The 23462-nt window shown below is 37.7% G+C and overlaps 1 protein-coding gene across 1 annotated transcript in view; it reads left to right on the plus strand.

The window, feature by feature from the left end:
• The window catches only part of TFAP2D (transcription factor AP-2 delta), a 57751-nt gene that overhangs the window by 18179 nt on the left and 16110 nt on the right, over positions 1 to 23462 (plus strand). Inside the window, exons 6-7 of the mRNA XM_059075815.2 lie at positions 13401 to 13542; positions 19364 to 19477. Of these exons, the coding sequence (XP_058931798.1) occupies positions 13401 to 13542; positions 19364 to 19477 (256 nt within the window). The remainder of the gene's footprint in view (positions 1 to 13400; positions 13543 to 19363; positions 19478 to 23462) is intronic.

Consider the following 23462-nt stretch of genomic DNA (forward strand, 5'->3'; position numbering starts at 1 on the left):
TCATAGACCTTGACTTGACCATGTCTTTGGTAATATTTTTGCCCCTCAATCAAACATTTTTGCGGGAGCCAGTGACATTTTAGATTAATTTTTTCCAGAAATTCTAAAATGAGCTTTCTAATTGTCAAAAATGGTCTATCAGCTTTCTTATAAGCCTAAGGTTCTGTAGGAAAGAATACTAATTTTTTTCATCATTTAGAAACTTTTTATCTTCCTGATGGCCCAAGCCATTGCTGGGGTTCAGTCCAGCAATGGTTCAGTCCTTCCCCATTTTGGTACAGTACTTGAGAACAAGGTAATTCTGATTGGCTTTATTACTCATTGACCACACTTGGAAATAAATCTCCTTAAGGTCAACCTTCTGCGACTTTTTAATACTTGTCTCTGCCCCTTTCTGGGGATGCTTTGAATACAGCCTTGCCATTGATGCTATTTTGATAAAAATCCCAAAGAAAGAGTAGTGTATGGGGACCCTGCTAGACTCTCCATGCAGACATGATTTACCCTTTGTCAAGAGTCAATCAGTGAACAGTAAGGTACCTGATAACAGGGATTGAAATGAGCAAATGAAGGTATGGTTTTCAAAAACTACCCTTGTCACTAACCAAACAGTGGTTTCATCATGATATTCCTAGGTTTCCACGTTTGCCTTGGGTTTTCAATCATTTTGTTTTTAATTATTTTATAATCATTTCCCCCTGCATTTCTTTTAAATGGAGTCACTCTACTAATAGTATTCTGTTAGCATCGTTGTCAAATCAACATATTAGAGTCATTATTTTAGGGACTATTTTAGGAATTTATGAGGGGACTATTTCATGCAAATTTATAATATTTAAATTATTCACAACATTTCTGTTACAAATAGCATTGGGCCTAAATAACCAGTGGGATGAAGAACTCAAGACTGACTTTTTTCACCAAATAAAGTTGTTCGAAAAGTGAACATTTTAGTAAGGCACATATTTAGAGTGGCGATTTTTTTTTAGTCCACATAGCACAGATATATTTGACCTACAATGAGATATGAGTATTTGAATTCAGAGTCCGCTGAATGCAATACTAGATCATATTCCTTTTTTACCCATATGTCTTCATTTAATGGGGTTTAAATATATAACTAATGGTTGGTACATCTTCTTGTACCCACTTTATCATAAGCCTGGAGTTCTTTTTATTTTCCCTTGTTAATCACATTGCTATGACTTCTCCTTTGTCCACTCTGGTATCTATAACATTAGAGAGTTGTCATCTTCTGGAAAATTCAGTGGATTAGAATTGCTTAACCCGATTTGCTGATCTTCCTGAGATCTTGGGATAATCCCAAACTCTTCCAGAGTGGGAGAAATTCTATATCTGGAAAACATTCAAAGAGTTTGGCCAATATTACTGTTCTAGTTCTAATACTCTTGCTATATATTTATTATTTATGAATCACCAATTAGCTGCTTCCTCTATATTTTATTCGAGAACAATCTTTGCAGCGTTGGTGGTTGTTAAAACAAGTATAAGGAGTCAATTATGGCAGGAATGTGGAGTCATTCCTGTCTATCACTCCCACATCACTTGAGGTTTGCCAAGATGGCCAAAGTTACAGAGTGTTGCTGGAGGGAAGTTTTGTTCACTTGAGTGCGGTGCTTTCCTGGGACAGTTCTGCTCAATTTGCAAAGGCTCATATAACATTCTCAGGCAACACCAGGAGTTCCAAAAGCATAGTTAAATCCTTAAACATAAATGCCTTGGCTTTCAGTTTGTCATGACCAGATATCAAATTCTGTTTATATATATATTTAAAAAACAGTATGGGGCAGTGAAGGGTATAAATATGCATCGGCAAAAGAAAGGGGACCATTTACAAATATTGTGTGTGATATCTATTCACTCTTTTCAAATCTAAACCTTTTGTCCCTTTTGCCTCCTTCTTTAGTTTTCCTTTCCTCCTTCCTTCCTTCCTTCCTTCCTTCCTTCCTTCCTTCCTTCCTTCCTTCCTTCCTTCCTTCCTTCCTTTCTTTCTTTCTTTCTTTCTTTCTTCCTTCCTTCCTTTCTTTCTTTCTTTCTTTCTTTCTTTCTTTCTTTCTTTCTTTCTTTCTTTCTTTCTTTCTTTCTTTCTTTCCTTCTTTCTTTCTTTCCTCCCTTTCTTCCTTCCTTCTTTCTTTCCTTTCTTTTTAAAGTAAGCTCCCAGCCCCTGTCCTGCACATCTCACCTCATCACTTGGCCTAGTACCTCCACCTCTGCCCCCAGTAATAACACTTTTGACACTTGGCTGACTTTGGGCAGGTTGCTTAACCTGACTGAGCTTCATTTTCCTAATTTACAGATAAGGATCACACTATCTGTGATGTTTAGGGTAATGCTAGCTGTTATAATAGTTAATTTCCAAATTTTCAGTGGCTTAACACAATAGAAGCTTATTTCACACTCTTCACAGATGACATGGGTGTTCCTCCCCCAGGGCCCTTCCTTCCTCTTAGTCTCATTCAGGGACCAGAGTACTTCCACCTCTACCCATGCCCTAATCTAGGTCCTGGGAGCCCTATGCATTCAGCTCACAGTAAGGAACGACACAATGGTGAAAAGACACAGCTTCCAACCCACTTGGCCAGAAATTGGCCCATGTTGCTACCATCTACATTCCATGACGGCTAGTCTCATGGCTATGCCTAATTCCAGAGGCATGAGATATACCAGAAAATGTAGTGTCCAGCTGGGCAGAATCTTCTCAGCAGCAACTCTATAGTGTAAAAGAAAGGACACATCTTGGACGGTCCAGCTCCCATTTCTGCCACATCTGTCTTGTGTCTTTTGTAGAATTAAATACATTCGCTAGGGAGGGTGGGAGGGAGGGTGACACAAGAGGGAAGAGATATGGGAACATATGTGTATGTATAACTGATTCACTTTGTTGTAAAGGAGAAACTAACACACTATTGTAAAACAGTTATACTCAAATAAAGATGTTAAAAAAATAAATAAATAATAAAAAAAAAAAAGAAAAAAAAATACATTCGCTACATTAAACACTTGACACCGTGGGGCAAAGAGGCACTTAATAAAAATTAGTACCTGTTCTCTTGTCTCTTTCTCCCTAAACAATAGTGTTACTTAATAGCAGAATTTACTCAGGATCATAAAACTTTAACCCTGGAGGGAAATGGAAGATTGAGTAGTCTCAGGCAGTGGGACATAGCACACATGGTTAAGGAGTGTGCTTCTGGAGCCAAATAACCCTGTTGGAACCCACTTCTACCACTTACTAGCTGTGTGCTATAGGGAAAGACTCACAACCTCTCTGAGCATCAGTGTCCTTACCTATAAAGGGGTGTTAATAATAGTACCCTCCTCATAAGGTTGTTGTCGGAGTGAAATCAGAATGTTTATAAAGCAGTTCACAGGGTGCCCAGCAAAAAGTTGGTGCTGATAAATTTTAGTGATCTTTATTCTCAAATGAGAAAACTAAGGTACAGTGAGATTAACCATTTTGCACAGGATCATGGGAGCAGCAAGGAGGAGAACTCAGGTCTTCTGGTTTGCAACATTACCATGTGTTTTCCACTCGGATTTATGTTAGTGGCATGGATTCTGAACAGTTGCATTGCTGAACTACTTCTGAATTTAACTATATATTTATAGTTAGAGTTACAACAGTTATAACAATATAACTAAGGAATAGAAAGAAGTTATCATTTCCTGAGCCTGTTTTTCCCCATGGATTGGACATCCGTGCTGCTAGGAATCCTGGGCAAGCTTGTTGGGCTTTTCTGCATCCAATAGTACAAGCTGTTTTTAACATCCTGATGCACCATCTGCTGTCACTTAATCCCCCAAAGTTAGGATGACATTAAATCTTGGTTCTTTCTGTTTTTCTGGAATAATTATCAATAGTGTCTCTTAAAAAAAAGTGACTCTTGTACTTTCAAAAGGGTGCCAATCTAGTTAGTTAGTTAGGAGACTATCCTACAAAACCTTTTCCTTCCACTTCAGCCAAATCAACCTTTAAAGGTAGGAGACAGGAATGCAATCACTTGGTGCTATTTCCCCTTTATCTTTAATCCTGAGCCTATATGATTACATTTCCAAGAAACCAGGGAAAAGAACGATCAACTTGACAATGAACGCTTTCCTATAAACGAGATATTAGGGAGCAAGTTTTCTTCGTACGATTAGTCCATGGCTTTTTAATTTAGGAAGAGGTATTGTTCACTACTTGAGGCTTGTAGGATTCAAACGCCAAAATCCTTTTGCCAGGTATCAGTGATAATACACGCACGGGGCACACTCAGCATTATTTGCTCTTCTCACGGAATTTAGGACAAAGGTGCTATTCCCCTTGTCTTCACACAGGTACCAGAGTGGGTTTCTCTGGGTGTGTGGAGCTTAGGGCTAATCTCCAAGGACGCACAGCATGGCTGTAGGTCTGAAAGGACCATCATCCCAACATAACTTCTTCACCAGCCATTCCAGACATCACATTTCCACCAAAGTCCCTCCTCTGGGATAAAGTTTTCCAGCTTTCTTCTAAAACTGTATGTGATATTAAAAGGGTCGTACGTTGACCCCTTGTTATATTGTTATAATAGTTCTAATTGGTGTTCACTTGAGTCACACGATGACCTGGAAAAGCCTAATCACTAGGGGACCCTGGTGTCCCCTTTTGCACACAAACATTCTAGCATTGACAGTGTCTTCTGGGGCACAGCTTTGCATTTCAGAGCTGCCAGTGGAATTGGACTCAATAAGTAAATGCTAGTGCAGTCTATGTGAGTCAGTCATTTTAAGGTCTTTCTTGGAAAATGGCTTTTCTTTTTTCAGACTTATAGGTATTATCTGTAAATTTCTTATTCTAAGTCAGGGAATAGTTTCTATCAAGAGACCCTGCTTTGGGGCTTCCCTGGTGGCGCAGTGGTTGAGAGTCCGCCTGCCGATGCAGGGGACGCGGGTTCGTGCCCCGGTCCGGGAAGATCCCACATGCCGCGGAGCGGCTGGGCCCGTGAGCCATGGCCGCTGAGCCTGCGCGTCCGGAGCCTGTGCTCCGCGACGAGAGAGGCCACAACGGTGAGAGGCCTGCGTACCACACACACAAAAAAAGAGACCCTGCTTTGATAATTGATCATTAGGTAACAATTCGATATTGTTGTCTAATATCTGCAAACTCATGTCTATCAGAATTTTCAATAATTGATCTCAGTATCTTACAATATTATGGATAAATAGACATCGTCTCAGAGGAATCTTCTTGAATCATTTGCTTACTTCCTAATAGCGCTCCCCTGACCTGCGTCTTATGGTTTCATTCATTTTCAGGGAGAAATGTGTTTACATGTAGGGGGTAGAGGAAATAGGCCATTACACATATGCCCTTGTGTCTGACTGCGTGCTTGTGGTGTGCTTAGATTCCTACTCCTATTCTGGCGCAAGAAAAACAAATGTATCCAGCCTGTTTGGCTCAGTCCTGCCTCTGCCCCTTTGGTCCAGCATACTACTCACTCTTGCAAATCACGAAGCTTCCTTAGAAGCACGTCTCTGCATTACTTTCCTAGGTTTTTCCTTTTTTCTACTATTCTCTCTTTCAAAGTTCATGCCAACTAATGTGCTTTTCAAAACTCAGTTTCTGCTTTTTTCCATTGTTTACATTTGTCAAGATTCATAGGTATTCTAATAAAATTGTAGACTGTAATTATTCCTAATGATGTCTAACTCCTGAATCGTAATGAAAGTTTTGGAATTGCTTAGGCTTTAATTTATAACAAGTATTTGAGTTTAGATGAAATCTTTCTAAGAACTGAGTCAGAGAGTAGTTTTGCTTTTTAATTCATATAATTTTAAGTAGGTAATTCGTTAGATGGTAAAAATTCAAAAGTTACAAAGGGTATATAGTGAAATGTCTTCTTTTCACTCTATTCCCCATTTAGATCCCCTCCTGGAAGAAACAAATGTTACTGGTTTCTCTATTTCCTTCCAGGGATATATATGTGTATGCATAGTTTTGGTTTTTATTTTAAAAATTATAGCATTCTATACACACTGTTCTACACATTTTTTCACACATTATCTTAGTGTTCTTTTTATTTTCAGTTTTTACAAGTTGTTCATTCTTTTAAACACGCACAGTATTCCGTTGTTTGAGTGCATCATAATTTATTTAACCAGTGACCTACTAAATATCATATAGGTGTTTTTAATCTTTGGCTATTACTAATAGTGCTACAATGAGCAACCTTATACTTACATAAATAATTCTTCAGATATGCAATATTCAATAAATTCCTAAGAATGTGTTGCAGGGTCAAAAGATATTTGCATTTGTAATTTTAAAAGATTCTTGGAAGATTGCTCTTTACAGTGGTTGTAAATTTATAATTCTATCAGTGATGGGGGTAAGAAGCATTGATATGCTAGTACTTCCCTATACTCTAGCCGAAGCAGGGTGCTATCAATTTTTTGATCTTTGCTAATTTGAGTGGAAAAAAAAAATAGACTACCTCTATTATGAAGGAGGTTGAGTATATTCTTAGGAGAATTTTATGAGCTTTTGTCTGTTCACTTACTTTGTACCAATAGGGTAATTTTTTACATTTTTCTCATTCATTTGTAAGTGCTCATTGTATATAAGGAAAACGGGCTGTGTGCCTGTTATGAGTTGCAAAGCCTCTCCACGCCTGGCTCTGGTTTGTCTGTTTGCTATTATGAGTTTTTTGTTTGGTTGCTTATTTGTTCAGATTATGTCATGCAGAACTTTTTTATATTGATGTAATCATATTTCTCATATATTTTATTCCATGGCCTTTCATTTTTATTGTAATATTTTGGAAGTCCTTTTTAATCCCAAGATTATAAAATATTTCTCCCATGTTACCTTCTAATTACTTTGTGGATCTATATTTTATGTTTAAATCTTTGATCCATCTGGACTTTTTGTTGTTGGATGTATGATATAGATCTGATTTTACTTGTTTTTTTTTTCCCAGATGGCCAGCCAGTTGTCCCAACACCTTTTATTGATAATCCATTTTCCCCTACTGTTATGAAAAGCAAGTTTCATCTTACACTAAATCTCCTTAAACAAATATACTTTTTTAATCGACTGATGACTTTTGTTCCCCTAACAATATCTCTCCTTTACCCCACCACATAGCCATTTTTGTTTCTAGAGTGTGTATTATATCAGCCAAATAAGGCAGAACTCAGTATGCAAGAACCCAGATAGACAGAGGTCTTTACAGTTTAATATTAACTCCATAGTAACTGTTTTCTTTTTTATTGATATAAGCCACAGAATCCTTGTTTTGGGGGAAGGTGTATATTTCATCCCCACATAATGCTTTCCCTTCACCTTAGGACAACCCTGGCTTGAGATGAGGTCAGGTGCTTTCAAAAAATGCGGATGCCCTGGCTCCAGAGATTGAATGACAGGGGGTGAAACCCTGGTGTGTGTGTGTGTGTGTGTGTGTGTGTGTGTGTATGCACACATGCTTGTATACACACAACTCCCAGGTTATGGGAATAGCAAGGATTGAAAAATATTGTCTTCAAGCATAATCTATTTTATTAAATGACTCTCCTGATACAGTGATATACTCAATGGGTTTTTTTATATATTTCATTCTTTCTAGCAATTCTCTTTTGCTCTAGTTTTTCACTTATATTCTTTGGAAGGGGTGCCTCGCAAGATTATTGTTACAATTAACCAATAAAATATTTGAAAGCTTTTCCATTTAACAAATGTTTACTAAGTACCTATCATGAATCGGGTGCTGTACTAAACACAGAGTATGGAATGGGGGACAAAACTATCACTTTGAGGAACAAAGTGTTGGTATTTACACAAAATCCTCGTTAAATAGAGAAACTACCACATTATAAGGCAGTTACCTATAGTGTAGTTTATATGATATATAGTGTTAGAGTGCACTCCTTTTAGAATCGTTCTGGAAGCCTGTAACAGGTACATTAAACCTGTCCTTCAGCTCTAGGGTTTACTGAAGCTTGATTTTTTAAAATAGCTTTTTAAATATCTCATCCAGATTTGAAAATATTCTCAAATTTGCTATCTAATAGGTGCTTCTCAGAATAATCCCAGAGATAGATTTGAATGTGCTATTTTCCATACGTGTAATTAAAATTGAAATCACAGATATGTGACTGGAATTTAACACATATGAATTGTTGCTTTCATTTAATAATATTGAGTATTACAATAGGAAGTTAAACCTAAATTCTTTCTAAGGCAATGAATTTAGTGACGGTGAGAATTGTCTAGTGAATAACAATGTAGAAGTATCCTTTAGTACAAATTAGTTTTAGATATTGATTTACAGTTGTCTAAAGTACATTTTCTTCTAAAATACAACAATTCTAAAAGGAGAAAAAATCCTTAATGACCGGATAAAATGTTGAAATTAGGTGTTTTAATTTCTATTTTAAAAATGCATTTCGACCTGCTTCAGGTAAAATAATGTGGGAACCCAGAATCTCAGTAAAATGATCAATCCACTTTCCTCAGAAAACATTTTTTTCCATTAACTTTCCATTTCTGGGCTGCAACAATAATTGCCATATACATAAGTGTTTCCTAATATTTACCCTTAGTTTTTTACTTTTTGCTTTTGAGTGTGAAAAATGAATGCCCTGAAAAAGAGCAAATTCTCTTTTTGTGCTCTTCCCGTATTCTGTAACTTTGCTTGTGTTGTTTTTTTGAGAGAGAGAGGTCCTCAACAGGAGTCGTTAACTGCTGCTGTTACTATTGAAAAATGCTTAGTGGTTTCCCCTTTTTGGAAGGGGGGGTGTCACTACTTGGCATAGAGAGCCTAAAGCCTTGCACTTAGAATATTCTGTCCAAGCTCTCAAACTATCCCCCACGTGTTCTACTTCTCAAACAGTAATTTTTGGAATGACATGAAGTACAATGGACGTATTTGCCAAAGTTACTGTGTTGCTTCAAGCAGGGGTGGGGTGGTACTGGTTTGTCAGGTGGCACAGTGCATTGAAATAAAGGAAGAGCTTAAACCCTCTCTGGAAAACAACCACCAAAGGGCATCCCACCTCATCGTGCACAGAAATGAGACAACAGCCGCCATGTTTGCTATACGGGATCTAGCCCTTCAGGGATCACTGTGTCACCCCAGGTTACTGCACCTACTTGTTCACGTGGTTACTTTGTCCCCCCACAGAGACAGAGAACAGACAGAGATTTCACAAATCAGTCAAATCCCCTAGAGTCTTATTCACATGCTTTTCTGCTCCAAAAATTTCTATTTTTCTTAAACCTGTTGACTCTAAGATATCTGTGGTACAGGATTGAACTGTAGATTTGTCATTGTTCCTGAATATCGTGTGTCTTTAAATTCATGGATCCATTAATTAATTCATTCTTGGGTCCTCACACACAAAGCTTTTGTGGCATGGTCTACACATTTTAACTACACATCAGAGTGTCTTCACTTGCCACTTCTTTTGATGTAGCATCGCTATACATCCAGTAACAATGTTACGTCTCAAGCAGGAAAAAGCAGTAAACAGAGCTAAGGGAAGGAAGGATCTGGCTGTCAGTGTAAATGTAAATAGCAGCTGTTCCATTCAAACTGTTTTTAAAACTACCACACGGTGAGAGGTTTGCATAAAATGGGCCAGATCCTCAAGAATCAGGTTTTAACACAAAATTTAAGAGGCATGCTGCCATCCTCCTGTTTGCACTGTTTCACTTCTCCTACTATTGCACAAACAGTAGAGGGGAAAAAAAAAATATATATATATATATATACATACACACACACATATATACATGTGTGTGTGTATGTATATATATAAAATAGTCTCTTAAATATATATATATATAATAGTCTCTATATGTAGAGACTATTATATATTGTATATATAGAGAGGGACTTGTATATATATTGTATATATGTAAAATAATCTCTTAAGTTTTTATTTAAATATCTATTTCTGTGTCAATATTGCAATATGAAGATATATCAGTTTACATAACTCGATTTGCTGTACAAGGATGACGTTATGAACAGTGCTATTGGGTTAGGTGCAAAATTCTTCTGAGCCCTAAGGTCACATGAGTTTATCTTCTGGTCAGGTGCTGTAGCCATTCTTTGATGGATCAAGCTTTAAGACTTTTTACCTCAAATTTGAAATTTATTGAATTATCTCCCTTTTGTCATTTTCTTAGCAAAAGTCACCATCCTACATGGCATTACAATGTCTCTTTAAAAAAAAATCTTTGTGCCTTTTCTCCTGCCAGAGAAGCACACATTTTCTTTCCTATTTGGTTAGCATTATAAACTGCTGGTAATAAGTGCTTTAAAAATATTGTTTGTACATTGCAGTTTATCCAAAAATGTGACCCTCCCCAATAATTAGCACTACCTAGACTAGTCAATATAGAGACCCTTTTCATCCAGTTTTGTCATCTTTCTGCTTAAAATGGAGAAAAACGATGTTTTCTACCACAGGAATATAAAACTCATAACTAAAGACCTGCTGCTGCTTTGAAACAGACTGAGGGGAAATCATGATTGGATAGTTCACAAAACATTATCTGATCTAATACGTTTACCACATTGTCATATTTTTATATTAAATTGGACTCTTCCAAGGCTTAGAACAGGGCTTCTCACATTTTGTGAATGAAAAAAGTTGTTACAGACTCGGAATGCATGAAAAGGATGAATTACAATGTTCGTGTCCCACGGTAACATAAATAAAAATTAAACACACTTGTATAAACTCGAGTCTAATTTTAATGTGTGGTTAATATTTGTACACACTGAAACTTCAAATCAGGGTATTAACTAATATCTGCATAGTCACAGTGGAGATTTCCATAGCCTAAATGTGCCTTCCTGTCAAACAAACAAGGGTGAGAACCCCATCAGTTCCTATCAGCTCTGTGGGCATATATCACATAAATAAACCATCATTAAAGAGCCCTTAGTCTTGTTCCTTCTTCTCCTTAATACATATCAGGGAAAAATTTTGAGATAGAAGCTTTTAGGGAAAAAGAAAAACTCACAAACAAATATTGAACGTCATTATTTACAGTTTTTACAACTAAAACTCCTAAGGGAAAAACATATATCCAAGAAAAATTTAAGGGACAAACACTCTTAGTATTATATTTTTTCAGCTCTGTACTGTCCTAAAATGTTTTCCGGTTTTCCATTGTTGGTACTTTTTTGGTCATTTTTATAAATATGAGTTTCCCAATCTGAAAGATTAATATTTCTTTGTTTTTAGAGAAAAAATAGTATCTTTACTAAGGAATGTTTCATTGATATTAACTAGCCTATTGTGTATATCTATAAACTTTTCCTCCTTTTCTATAGTAATATTAATCATTTTTACTTCTTACTGATATTAATTCATCAACTACTTTGTTATTCTATGAATATAAAGCAGGATCAAATCCATTACTTTGGCCAGTCACCAAACAAGTGTCATGAGGTTTGGTCATCAAACCTGACGAGTTTTTAATTTCTTCATGGCAAAATTCGATTGACTATGTAGCTGTTGGATCACCTCTCCACGATTACCACCTTCTCCTCTTTTGAACTTGTGTCAAACATTTTTTTTTTTTTTTTTGGTATGCGGGCCTCTCACTGTCGTGGCCTCTCCCGTTGCGGAGCACAGGCTCCGGACGCGCAGGCTCTGTGGCCACGGCTCACGGGCCCAGCCGCTACGCGGCACATGGGATCCTCCCGGACCGGGGCACGAACCCGTGTTCCCTGCATCGGCAGGCAGATTCTCAACCACTGCACCACCAGGGAGGCCCTGTGTCAAACATTTTATCTCTAACATTTATTTGATACTTGTAATACAATAGCTTGTATTATATATAATATCAGTATAAAGTCAATGAACATGTACAGACTATAGATAATGCTTATGTAGACGAACTATAACTTATAAAGTGCTACTAAGGTGTTTCTGGATTTGTTGTTGTGACGACTATCATGGATATGATTGTCATCTTCCTAGAAACAGGGACAATCTTTGGTGCCCTTTTATTTTTATTTATTTATTTTTTCTTTTGTGCTACGCGGGCCTCTCACTGCTGCGGCTTCTCCCGTTGCGGAGCACAGGCTCCGGACGCGCAGGCCCAGCGGCCACGGCTCACGGGCCCAACCACTCCGCGACATGTGGGATCCTCCCGGACCGGGGCACGAACCCGTGTCCCCTGCATCGGCAGGCGGACTCCCAACCACTGCGCCACCAGGGAAGCCCTTTGGTGCCCTTTTATATCCACCTTTATTCCTCCCTAGCACTTTGCCTTGAATGAAGTAGGTGCTCAATATATATGTAGTGAGAGCTTGCTTTCTTAAAGTTTTAATGGTCAAGTAAGTATTGGCTTGATTGAGCTTTAAAAATACTGTTGTTTTCCAAACTGGAGTCCATGGCCAAATCTTACCGTGCCAATAAGTCATTTTTACCCCATTTCTTAAAGATTTTGTGAAAGAACAAAAGTTATTTATCATTATACTGTACTTAAGAAGCACTGTATTTTTTATAAGGTACTGAAGAAGTACTATACATAGTACTAAAAGGTACTGAGGGTCACCATAAAGCCTGATAACACTAGTACTATAATTAGGCAGTATAATCTCTTTAGCAACATAATGTTGTGAAATTGATATAATTCAATTATTTCCCTTTCCAAAGTGTTTCAACTTCTTTGAAAAATTATGTGGACCTTTTGCCAGTGTTTTTGTGTGTGTGTGTGTGTGTGTGTGTGTGTGTGGTACGCGGGCCTCTCACACCTGTGGTCTCTCCCGTTGCGGAGCACAGGCTCCGGACGCACAGGCTCAGTGGCCATGGCTCACGGGCCCAGCCGCTCCGCGGCATGTGGGATCTTCCCGGACCGGGGCACGAACCTGTGTCCCCTGCATCTGCAGGAGGATTCTCAACCACTGCGCCAGCAGGGAAGCCCTTGCCAGTGTTTTGATAGGTCTCATGGAAAAGATATCTGAATATTTAGGGTACATTGAGAATAGGTTGTAGGTTGGGCAGCAACAAAATGACATGACCATAGAGCTTTTCCCCCAGGGCATTCATGTGTAAGATCTCAGATGTCCATCTGGTCTAAGGGTCAGAGCCTCGAGGCGAATCAAAACTCCTAGACTGTGCTTCTGATTTTCCCCGTCAATTTCCCACATACCCCTGCTGGGTAAGTAGCTTCTGTTTCTCCATGTTTCTCAACCCCACCCCACCCCCAAAGCTCCTTTCCCTTGGATTATTTAGAATGAATAGGAAAAATGATCCACATGACCACAACCAGGAATGAGGCTTGAGGAAAGAGGTGTTCCTCTTGTTGAATTTGGACATTAGTGAGAAACTGACTTTTATTGTGTGCCAACGAAATTAGTGAGAAACTGACTTTTATTGTCTGCCAACAGGGGAGGCTTTACACTTGGCTCGAGATTTTGGCTACACTTGTGAAACAGAGTTTCCAGCCAAAGCAGTAGGAGAACATCTTGCCAGACAACATATGGAACAGAAAGAACAGACAGCAAGAAAAAAGATGATCCTAGCGACCAAGTAAGCAGAATGGGAAAGACTCTGTGTGCGTTCATCCTGTTTCTTTTTTTTTTTTTTTTTTTTTTTTTTTTTTTCATTTTCTTTGAATGAGGGAAACAGTTTAGAAAGCACCTGGTCTCTAAGGGGGTCTCACACACCAGCAGCTAGAGGTATTAAACAAGGACTTCCCGAACATTGCACCCATAGCAAGATTTGCAAACTGTACAGTGACGGAGGTACCACTGACACTGACAAAAGTGCTTAGAAAACCTCTTCAGAACAGTACGAATGCCTAACATGTTTAGGAGATGTAGATTCCAGGCAAATATGCTGGCTGGTTGCTATGCAATTCGGTCTAAGCCACTCACTGTGCTTTAATAAATGAGGAGAAAGATCTTAAAACACTGTAAGTGCTCGGAGAATGTGAAAAATTGAGGACCCAGATGCATGAGAGGTAACAGAGAGACCTCTGGGATCAAGGATTGGCATCAGTGCCCCCATTTTTTCTTGTATATAATTAAGCATATAATCCCTGAACTGCACCAGCCCCTGTAGTGATATTGTCAAAAAGAAAAGATAGAATGTGTGAGAAAGCTCCTGAAAATTGTTAAAAGTTCAATTAAAATGTGAATTAAAATAATGAGGGAAATGATGTGGAAAAGGGGAAGCTTTCATAAGATAACTTCAAACTGCCTCAGACTTGAAAGTTCTTTGATAATTAATGAAAGAACTACCATTTACTGTGTGAAAACCCAGCAGAACCTTAAGTACTACTCAAATCACATTCAAATTTTTAGAAGAGGACTTCTAAAAACAGTGCATGTTGGGACTCCATGCTTCCACTGCAGGGGTTGTGGGTTAGATCCCTGGTCGGGGAACTAAGATCCCACATGCTGCGCTGCATGGACAAAAAAAAAATTTAGATGAAAATCTTTCAAGTGGTAGCTAATTCTTGCTCTCTTCTCTTTACTAAAACAAGTTATTGCTACAGATAAACCATTAATAATCTTATTTAATTTCCTAACTCTATATTCAGATTATAGAACTAAGAGTCCCAGGTGGTTAAATTATCATTTATAAATTAGTTTCTTATTTGGGGAAAACTTTTAAAGAGAAAGTATGTGGTAGATAGTGTTAGAAACATTGCTTCTTAGAAACTGATTTTTTTTAATGACTTTACGATGTGTTGGCTAAAATGTAAATGTCTCAAAATGCACAAAACCAAAAATAAATATTCCTCCTTCTACTACATCTAAAGTAACATAGATCTTCTTACAAATTTAAGGTTTTGTATGGCATACCTACCACCCAACAGGCTTGCCCAAGAAACGTTAAGTCCATTATTTGGGGTTTGTGCTGCCTGTGGCTGTCACTGTTTGGGTTTCAGATATATTTATTAATTGCTCTTATGAGAGTACTAGATAATTCTCTCATCTTGCCCCAAACAAAAGGGAAATGAAAGGTGGTGGCGAAAGAAAAGACAAAAACCAAGGAGATAAAGGGGAGAGGAATAGCAGAAAGACAGAAGTAAGACTAAGAGTTAGAGAAAGTACATTATAAGGGATATAACACTTGGATTTAAAAATTTAAGAGGAGCTTTGTGCTAGGGAAGCTGCTGAACACTTGCTAGTAGAAAGACCTAAACCTAGATTTTTTGTGCTGTTTATCTCCCTATGGGGGGGGGTGGTCTTCACTTCTACTTTGCTTCTACTTTTTCCCTCTTCCAAACAGTTTTTGACCCAGAGAGGTCTTCATCCTCCATATTTCAGTTTTTCCAGAAGGAACTGAAAGTACATGTAGTTCGTTAGTTTGTATCCTTAATGTATTATCTCAGGAAACTATAACAAATTGTTACAGATCAGGAGAAATATACAGTGCTAGAAGTTAGGTAGTATCTCCTAGGTGTTACCAAAGCATATCATTCTAGCTGGTAGGATTTTACAAATTACCCAACATGCATACCCATGTGATACCTCTGAATGATGCTATTATCCCCAAATACTAATTATCCAAGAGAAAACACCTTCATGTTTTCTACCTCAAAATTACTCAGTTGTTGGGGGCTTCCCTGATGGCGCAGTGGTTGAGAGCCCACCTGCCGATGCAGGGGACGCGGGTTCGTGCCCCAGTCCGGGAAGATCGCACATGCCGTGGAGTGGCTAGGCCCGTGAGCCATGGCCACTGAGCCTGTGCTTCCGGAGCCTGTGCTCTGCAACGGGAGAGACCACAGCAGTGAGAGACCCGCGTACCGAAAAAAAAAAAAAAAAATTACTCGGTTGTGGTTTTTTTTTTTTTTCAGTATGCAGGCCTCTCACTGTTGTGGCCTCTCCCGTTGCGGAGCACAGGCTCAGCGGCCATGGCTCACGGGCCCAGCCACTCCACGGCATGTGGGATCTTCCTGGACCGGGGCACGAACCCGCGTCCCCTGCATCGGCAGGCGGACTCTCAACCACTGCGCCACCAGGGAAGCCCTCGGTTGTGGTTTTATCATGCATTTTCTAAGACTTTCACCACCTGATCCAGAGAAATCCTTCTTGTCTTCCTCCAGGTTTTCGAACTGTTCACTCCCACCACCCACAGCAAGGCCACCATTAAATTTCCAAACATAAGTTCCCATTTTCTTGGGAATTCCCATCACTCTGGTTAAGTGTTTGGGAGTCCGTGCATTCAAACTGATGTTGAGAGTTTGTTTTCACAGAAGTAAAGTTAGAAGAACTTGGGAAAAGTAAGAGAAGTACTTTCATATTTGTCAAAGTTGTATGGAGACATCTATTTTATAGTAGTGGATTCAACTAGGGCTTAGTATTTCCCTTTTACATGGACTCTAAGTAATGTATATTATTTTAGGTGATATTTTGAACTTTGATTTCATGAACTATTTCAAGAACATGTAATTCTCTTTGATCCCTTCTGCCCATAGCTGGACATTTGCAGACCATTAAATGTCAAGCAAGAATTGAATTCACTAATTCCAAGTACCTTACCTTAAGTAAGAGTAAATAGGCTATAAACATCTCGAAATTAGGAGACAGACTAAATGTTCTGTTTTTGTGGTCATTTATATCCATTCCATCTTCTTATTAGATCATGTGAAACAAGAATTGAAGAATCAGACTATGCAGTCATAGCAAACAGACTCAATACAAGTAGTCATCAATATAAGTCGATAAATTAAGGGGTGTGTGGGAATAAATGCCTTTCTGCAACATATTAATGGATCCAACATGTGTTCTGAGTAGTTTCTAAATTTTCCAACGGTAAAGCATTGGCTGTTTTCATTAAAATGCTCTGTGTTGAAATTAAGTAATCTACATGGATATTCGTTACATTCTCATCAGTTCACCTTTGTTCACAAGACTGTGACAATTGTATCAAAAATGTATACAAAATTCAAAATTCTGTAGATGAGAGATCCAATTGCTGATCTGTATGGGCACAATGGCTTACATATTTCTTTTTTACCTCTATGAATAACAGATTCTGTTGTATTTAATTATATTGCCGAGTATACAATTGTAAGAAAGCCTCATTGATAAGTGCCGTTACCCTCCTAATTCCTCTTTATTCCCAGTGCTTTGTTGATTAACCAAATATTTTCGTGTAATTAGATAATTATTTAAGGGTAGGAATAGAAACTGAGTTAGACAGTTTTTGAAATCTAAAAATGTACTGGACAAAACATTTATTTGATTTATGAAAAACACATTTAAACCTCTTCATTGAATTTAGAACTAAATATGATTAACACTCGATCTGCATTAGGGTAAAGCGGAATAATTAGCGAGTTTTAATTTTTACCATAACATTAATAGTCAAAAGGAGAAACAGAACTTTAAATTCAGACATCAGCTAAAAAATTATATCCTTAAGGACAATGACATAAGTGATAAAGTCAGAATTTATGATTCATCGAAGATCATCTTGTGTTACATAATTCATAATATGATTGTGTTTGGAGAAATAGGAGTATTTCTTACTATAGCTTCATAAATAAAATTTTAAATAAGAATAAAACTTAGCATAAAAATAATAACTGGGCTTCCCTGGTGGCGCAGTGGTTGAGAATCCGCCTGCCGATGCAGGGGACACGGGTTCGTGCCCCTGTCCAGGAAGATCCCACATGCCGCGGAGTGGCTGGGCCCGTGAGCCATAACTCTATTAAATAACATAAAGCGCAACAGGTAACGATGCCTCACCAAATGTCATCATTTGATGCCAACAAATAATACCAACATTTAATTTAAGTAGCTACTCGTTAATTAAAAATAGGCAATACACCTGAAAGTCAGCCAACCGAGTCTAACTCAGAACAGAAAAAGTGAGAAGTTCGGATCAAATTTTCTCAGTGGGAGTACACACATGCACTGTTAAAACATGCGTTTCGATGCTACATCTGAGACTCAACCAAACATTAGCAGGGGGGTATGGAGGATCCTGTTTGACTTAGAGCAGGTAAAGACTTATCTGTTTATTTGTCTGTTGTTTGGCTTTTCCTTTCCCTATGACCCTCTTTTACTTTCACCTCTGTTCAAAATGAGTAAGGCAAATTCTGTGAAATGACAATATTTGAACACTGGCATTAAAACTGAGACTCATTGCTTGTAAAAAAAAAAAGTCTCAAATGATCTCCAGAAGAATTCAATAAATATGGGGTTCCTTATAATAAACAAGGCTCCTCTGATTTTAACTCAATGGTATGTTATTTGGGCTTCAAGACATTTCGTCACTTTGTAGTAGTTTTTTGCTTAATGACACAAATGCTTTGGAGAGGACTTGGTGGCTGGGCCCATGGAGTGACTTTCACTTGGAATAATTTGACCCTTCTGTACTTGATTTTGGCTCCATAAGTAATTATAGTCAGGGCTGCATTATTACATTTTGTGACTGCCCATTGTAAATCCAGACAAAAAACCTAATCACTTATCATATTATGCCTTGAATATGGAGTGGTTTCACTTAGTTGATGGATTCTTTTGATCAATTCCTCGGCAATCTTTTACTTCACTCTTCAGCTTCTGCATTAATCTAGTGTTTTGCTGTTAAAAAAACCACACACACACGGTTCCTTCATATGTTTGCTTCTTCAGAATTATATCTTTTGGACTATGTATCACAAGGGCTTGTTATCGAACAATCATGGTAATATGGTAATTAAAATGAAACCAATGATCAGAAATCATAATCATTCAAATTAAGAAAAGCAGCAGAAAAATGCCCTTGCTGATACTTTTTGCAAGAAACTATCTTACATGGAGCATAATGTAATCATTTTTGTGAGATAAAATGAGGCTAGTAGACTAAATTTGGGTGATTGTCTACTTCAAATATTAAAAATACAAATTTAGTCCACAAGAGTCTGAATTATAATGAAATATTGGGGAAAGGGATTTCCCAAAGTCTACTTGAATCATGGCTCTGAAATAAGCCTATAGCTTGATTTAAACTTGTTTACAGACATGATACCCCACCCCCAGAATCACATTTTATTTTTTTAAAAAGGAACTATTAATTGTGATCCTGTTGTATAGATTTTCCCCTTATACTGAGGTTAATCTATGAATATTCACCTTAAAAATGAACATTGGTTTTGTCAATGTTCATGGACTGTTACTCACTTGAAAGGTTTCATGATCATCTTGAGAGCATGATCAACTTGAGAGCATAGCTGCTATTGTAACTCGTAACCTCATCTGTATGTTGTAGATGGAACTTCAGAGGTTGCTTTATGATTTTTATCTAGTCCTCTTTTAAAAGAGAAAACAAGCCTTTGGAAAAATATCATGGGATGAAATCAAAGCCCCGTTTCAAGAGTTCAACTTTAATTTTGAATCTTTTATTTTAGACAAATTTGTAAAGAATTTCAAGACCTCTTGAGCCAAGATAGATCGCCACTGGGATCCTCCAGACCCACTCCAATTCTAGACCTTGACATCCAGAGACACTTAACACATTTCAGGTAAGACTGGTTTTCAATTTGTTCAGACTCTCTTTTAAATTGTTAAAACCATCTTTATTAACCCAGACATGTTTGTAGTCCTATCACAGTTCCATTTAGAGACAAAACATATATATATGGTGACTGCTTGAAATTTTTGAAATTCCAAGCACCTAAGATCAAATTGTAAAAATAGCTAAAGCATGAAGCACTTTGGATCAGAAAATTTATAGCTTTGTGCGATTCAAAGAACCTGTGACTGTGAGTACTATTATTTCAAACAATAGCACTTTTAGATCAGGATCCTGAAATCCTTTAAACAGCTCTTTACCTTGATTAGGTGAATCGTTGAATGGGCAGACGATGTGATAGAAACTAATGAGACATCCTAGACTGATTTTCCAGGAGTTCGCTAATGATTTCTCTGCAGTTAGAAACTGCGCATGATTCTTAAGTTAGACCACACAAGCATATTTTAAAGAACCCAGGATGTATTATTGAAAGTATATCTTAAATTTCATTTTCTGAAATTCTTTGGAAGAGAATAGACTATTTTTCTTGGTTAATTTATGCCCTGGTTGCAATGTGGAAACGAACATGATAATTTTTCAGATGACTTCCAAATGTTAAATTCTAGAATTCTGATGCCTACATGACATTTTTCATCAATAAAAATTTTTATTTATCCTTTTTATTATTATCATTTAGTTTAAAAAAACAATGTTAAGGAAAGACCAACATAATTAAATTTCAAAATGCTTTCAATACCTTTCAATGATTATAATGCTTTTGAGGAAGATATTCCGTTATACAAAATAATGGATATTCAAGTAAGTTGGAATTTTATCTGCAACATCAGAGACTTTTAAATAACATACTTAATTTTTCATAATGTCACAATACTCCTCAAGGTGTAATAGACACATTTCTGAAGACTAAAGGATTTATCTTCTAAAAATGCACCAAATGTAGGATAAGTTCCCAGGACTTTTCTTCTAACATTCAATTGGGTTAGTGAAGGTGAGTGTACTAAAACTGGGAGAAAGCATAGTGCTCAAAAATTAAGAGCAAAAGGCTTTGGAGTGGGCGTCCCTGCTGGCGCAGTGGTTGAGAGTCCACCTGCTGATGCAGGGGACGTGGGTTCGTGCCCTGGTCCGGGAGGATTCCACGTGCTGCAGTGTGGCTGGGCCCGTGAGCCATGGCTGCTGGGCCTGCACGTCCGGAGCCTGTGCTCCGCAACGGGAGAGGCCACAACAGTGAGAGGCCCGTGTATCGCAAAAAAAAAAAAAAAAAAAAAAAAAAAAAAAGGCTTTGGAGTCAAGAGAATGGTCTTCAAATCCAGACCCTTAATACATTTGAGCTGGGTTATTTGGGGTAATGCATGTACTCTTCTCGAGCTTTTCTTTCCCTAGCTTTTAATGGAACAAGAACCCCTCTATTACATGGTGGTAGTGAGCTAAAATGAGAAAATGAATACAGAGTAAGCATTCAATAAATGATATACTGTTTACTGCACCACTGATCAAGTTTAAAAAGTACAAACTGCTCTACTATCATATCTGTACAAATATTTTCCACATTTTTATTTGTATACATACTTAAGAGATTAATAGTTTTTACAGAAGTTCAATTCACAGCTTAATAATTTTTATACAAGTTCAATTCTGGATTTAAGGAAGTTTGTTGAGTTACAGATTTACTCCAAGAAGGAACTTACTGTTGGAATACAGAGAACTGGGGCTCTCTGTAATGTCTGCTAGGTCATTTCCAATCACAGAGGTCGCAGCCTTTATTGGACAGTGAGCTGTCCTTTTTCAGGCTCAAAACAGACTACGGCATCAATGGGTAAATTGGATATCAGCTACAGTGTAAAATAAATAGGCAAGCTATTTGTCGGTTTAGCATACGCAGTCTGCTAATTTGTTGATACCTGAGTCATTTGCCAACGTAATGCCACAGAACTCTTTAGAGAAAACTTTCATTTCTAAACTTGAGCTGAATGTTTCCTCCATGTGCTTTATATGCTCTGTGGTTCCTCCCCATGCAAAATATAGTAACAAGCTAGTCTAGAATTACCCAGAGAAGCTAGTCTGATGTTTCCCAGAGAAAAGCTAAATATGTGGTAAATTGCTTCTCCTCATTCTCTGTAAAAAAGAGAGATTACACTTTGGGTATAACACGCTCAAGAAGATATATGGCTGCAGATTCTCAGTCACAACAATTTGAAATGTACAGTCATATCTTTTTTTTTTTTTTTTTTTTTTGCGGTACGCGGGCCTCTCCCTGTTGTGGCCTCTCCCGTTGCGGAGCACAGGCTCCGGACGCGCAGGCTCAGCGGCCATGGCTCACGGGCCCAGCCGCTCCGCGGCATGTGGGATCTTCCTGGACCCGGGGCACGAATCCGTGTCCCCTGCATTGGCAGGCGGACTCTCAACCATTGCGCCACCAGGGAAGCCCCCGCCATATCTTAAGACATTAAACATTACCTGGTATATCTACTTATAAATGTATCACCTATAAAACTTTGGTATTATTATTGATGTGTTGAGTAGTTTGCTATCAGAAAGTTATGACTCCCATTTATTATGCTTTTGTAATGTTTGTCAGATTTTTTCATATATTTTGCTTTAACTACATTCTGATTATTTATTTAGATGAAATCTTTTGGATTTCACAATGGTGGGTAGTATGACTTTAAAAATCACTTAACCAAAGTTCACTTTACAGCAAATTTCCTTAATTATATCTTTTTTAAAATTGTGGTTAAAAAAACACAACACAGCACTTACCATCTTAATCATTTCTAAGTGTACAGTTCAGTAATGTTAAGTATATTCCCGTTGTTGGGCAACCAGTCTCCAGGATTTTTTCATTTTGCAAATCTGAAACTCTATAGCCATTAAACAACAAATTTCCCCTTCCCCCCAGCCCTTGGCAACCACCATTCTACTTTCTATCCCTATGAATTTGACTAAATACTTCAAGTAAGTAAACTCATACAGTATTTGTCTTTTTGTGATTGACTTATTTCAGTTAGCATCATGTTTTCAAGGTTCATCTATGTTGTAGCACATGTTAAATTTCCTTTCCTCGAAGACTGCATAATACTCTATTGTACGTGTATACCACATTTCGCGTATCCGGTCATCCGTTGTGGACACTTGGGTTGCTTCTACCTCTTGGCTATTGTGAATAGTGCTGCTCTGAACATGGGTGTGCAAATATCTTTTGAAGATCCTGCTTTCAATTTTTTTTGATATATGTCCATAAGTAGAATCACTTATATGACCATGTCATATGGTCATTCTATTTTTAATTTTTGAGAAAATGTCATATTGTTTTCCAATGTGCCTGCACCATTTGACATTCCCACCAACAGGGCACAGGATTCTAATACCTCTACCTCTTGTTATTTACTGTTGTGATTTTATTTGTGGGGTAGATAGTAGCTATCCTAATGAGTGTGAGGTGCTATCTCATTGAAGTTTTGATTTGCATTTCCTTAATGATTATGATGTTAAGCATCTTTTAATATGCTTGTTGGCCATTTCTATGGCATCTTTGAAGAGCTCTTTATTCCCATCCTTTGCCCATTTGTAAATCTGGTTATTTGCTTTTTGTTGTTGAGTTGTAGGAGTTCTTTATATATTCTGGATATTAACCCCATATTAGATATACAATTTGTAAATATTTTCTCCCACTCTGTAGGTTGCCTTTTTATTCTGTTGTGTTCTTTGATGCACAGAGGTTTTTGATGTAATTCAATTTGCCTATTTTTATTTGTGTTGCCTGTGTTTTTGGTGTTATATCCAGGAAATCCTTGCCATATCTAGTGTCATGAAGCTTTCCCCCTACTGTGTTTTCTTCTAAGAGTTTTAGAGTTTTAGGTCTTATGTTTAGATCTTTGATTCATTTTGAGTTAATTTTTGTATATGGTGTAAGATTTGTCCAGCTTTATTTTTTTGCATGTCTTAAACAATATTCTTTTAAACAAAAGTTTTAAACA

This window comes from Kogia breviceps, chromosome 10 (genome assembly GCF_026419965.1).
Source record: "Kogia breviceps isolate mKogBre1 chromosome 10, mKogBre1 haplotype 1, whole genome shotgun sequence".
Taxonomy (NCBI): domain Eukaryota; kingdom Metazoa; phylum Chordata; class Mammalia; order Artiodactyla; family Physeteridae; genus Kogia; species Kogia breviceps.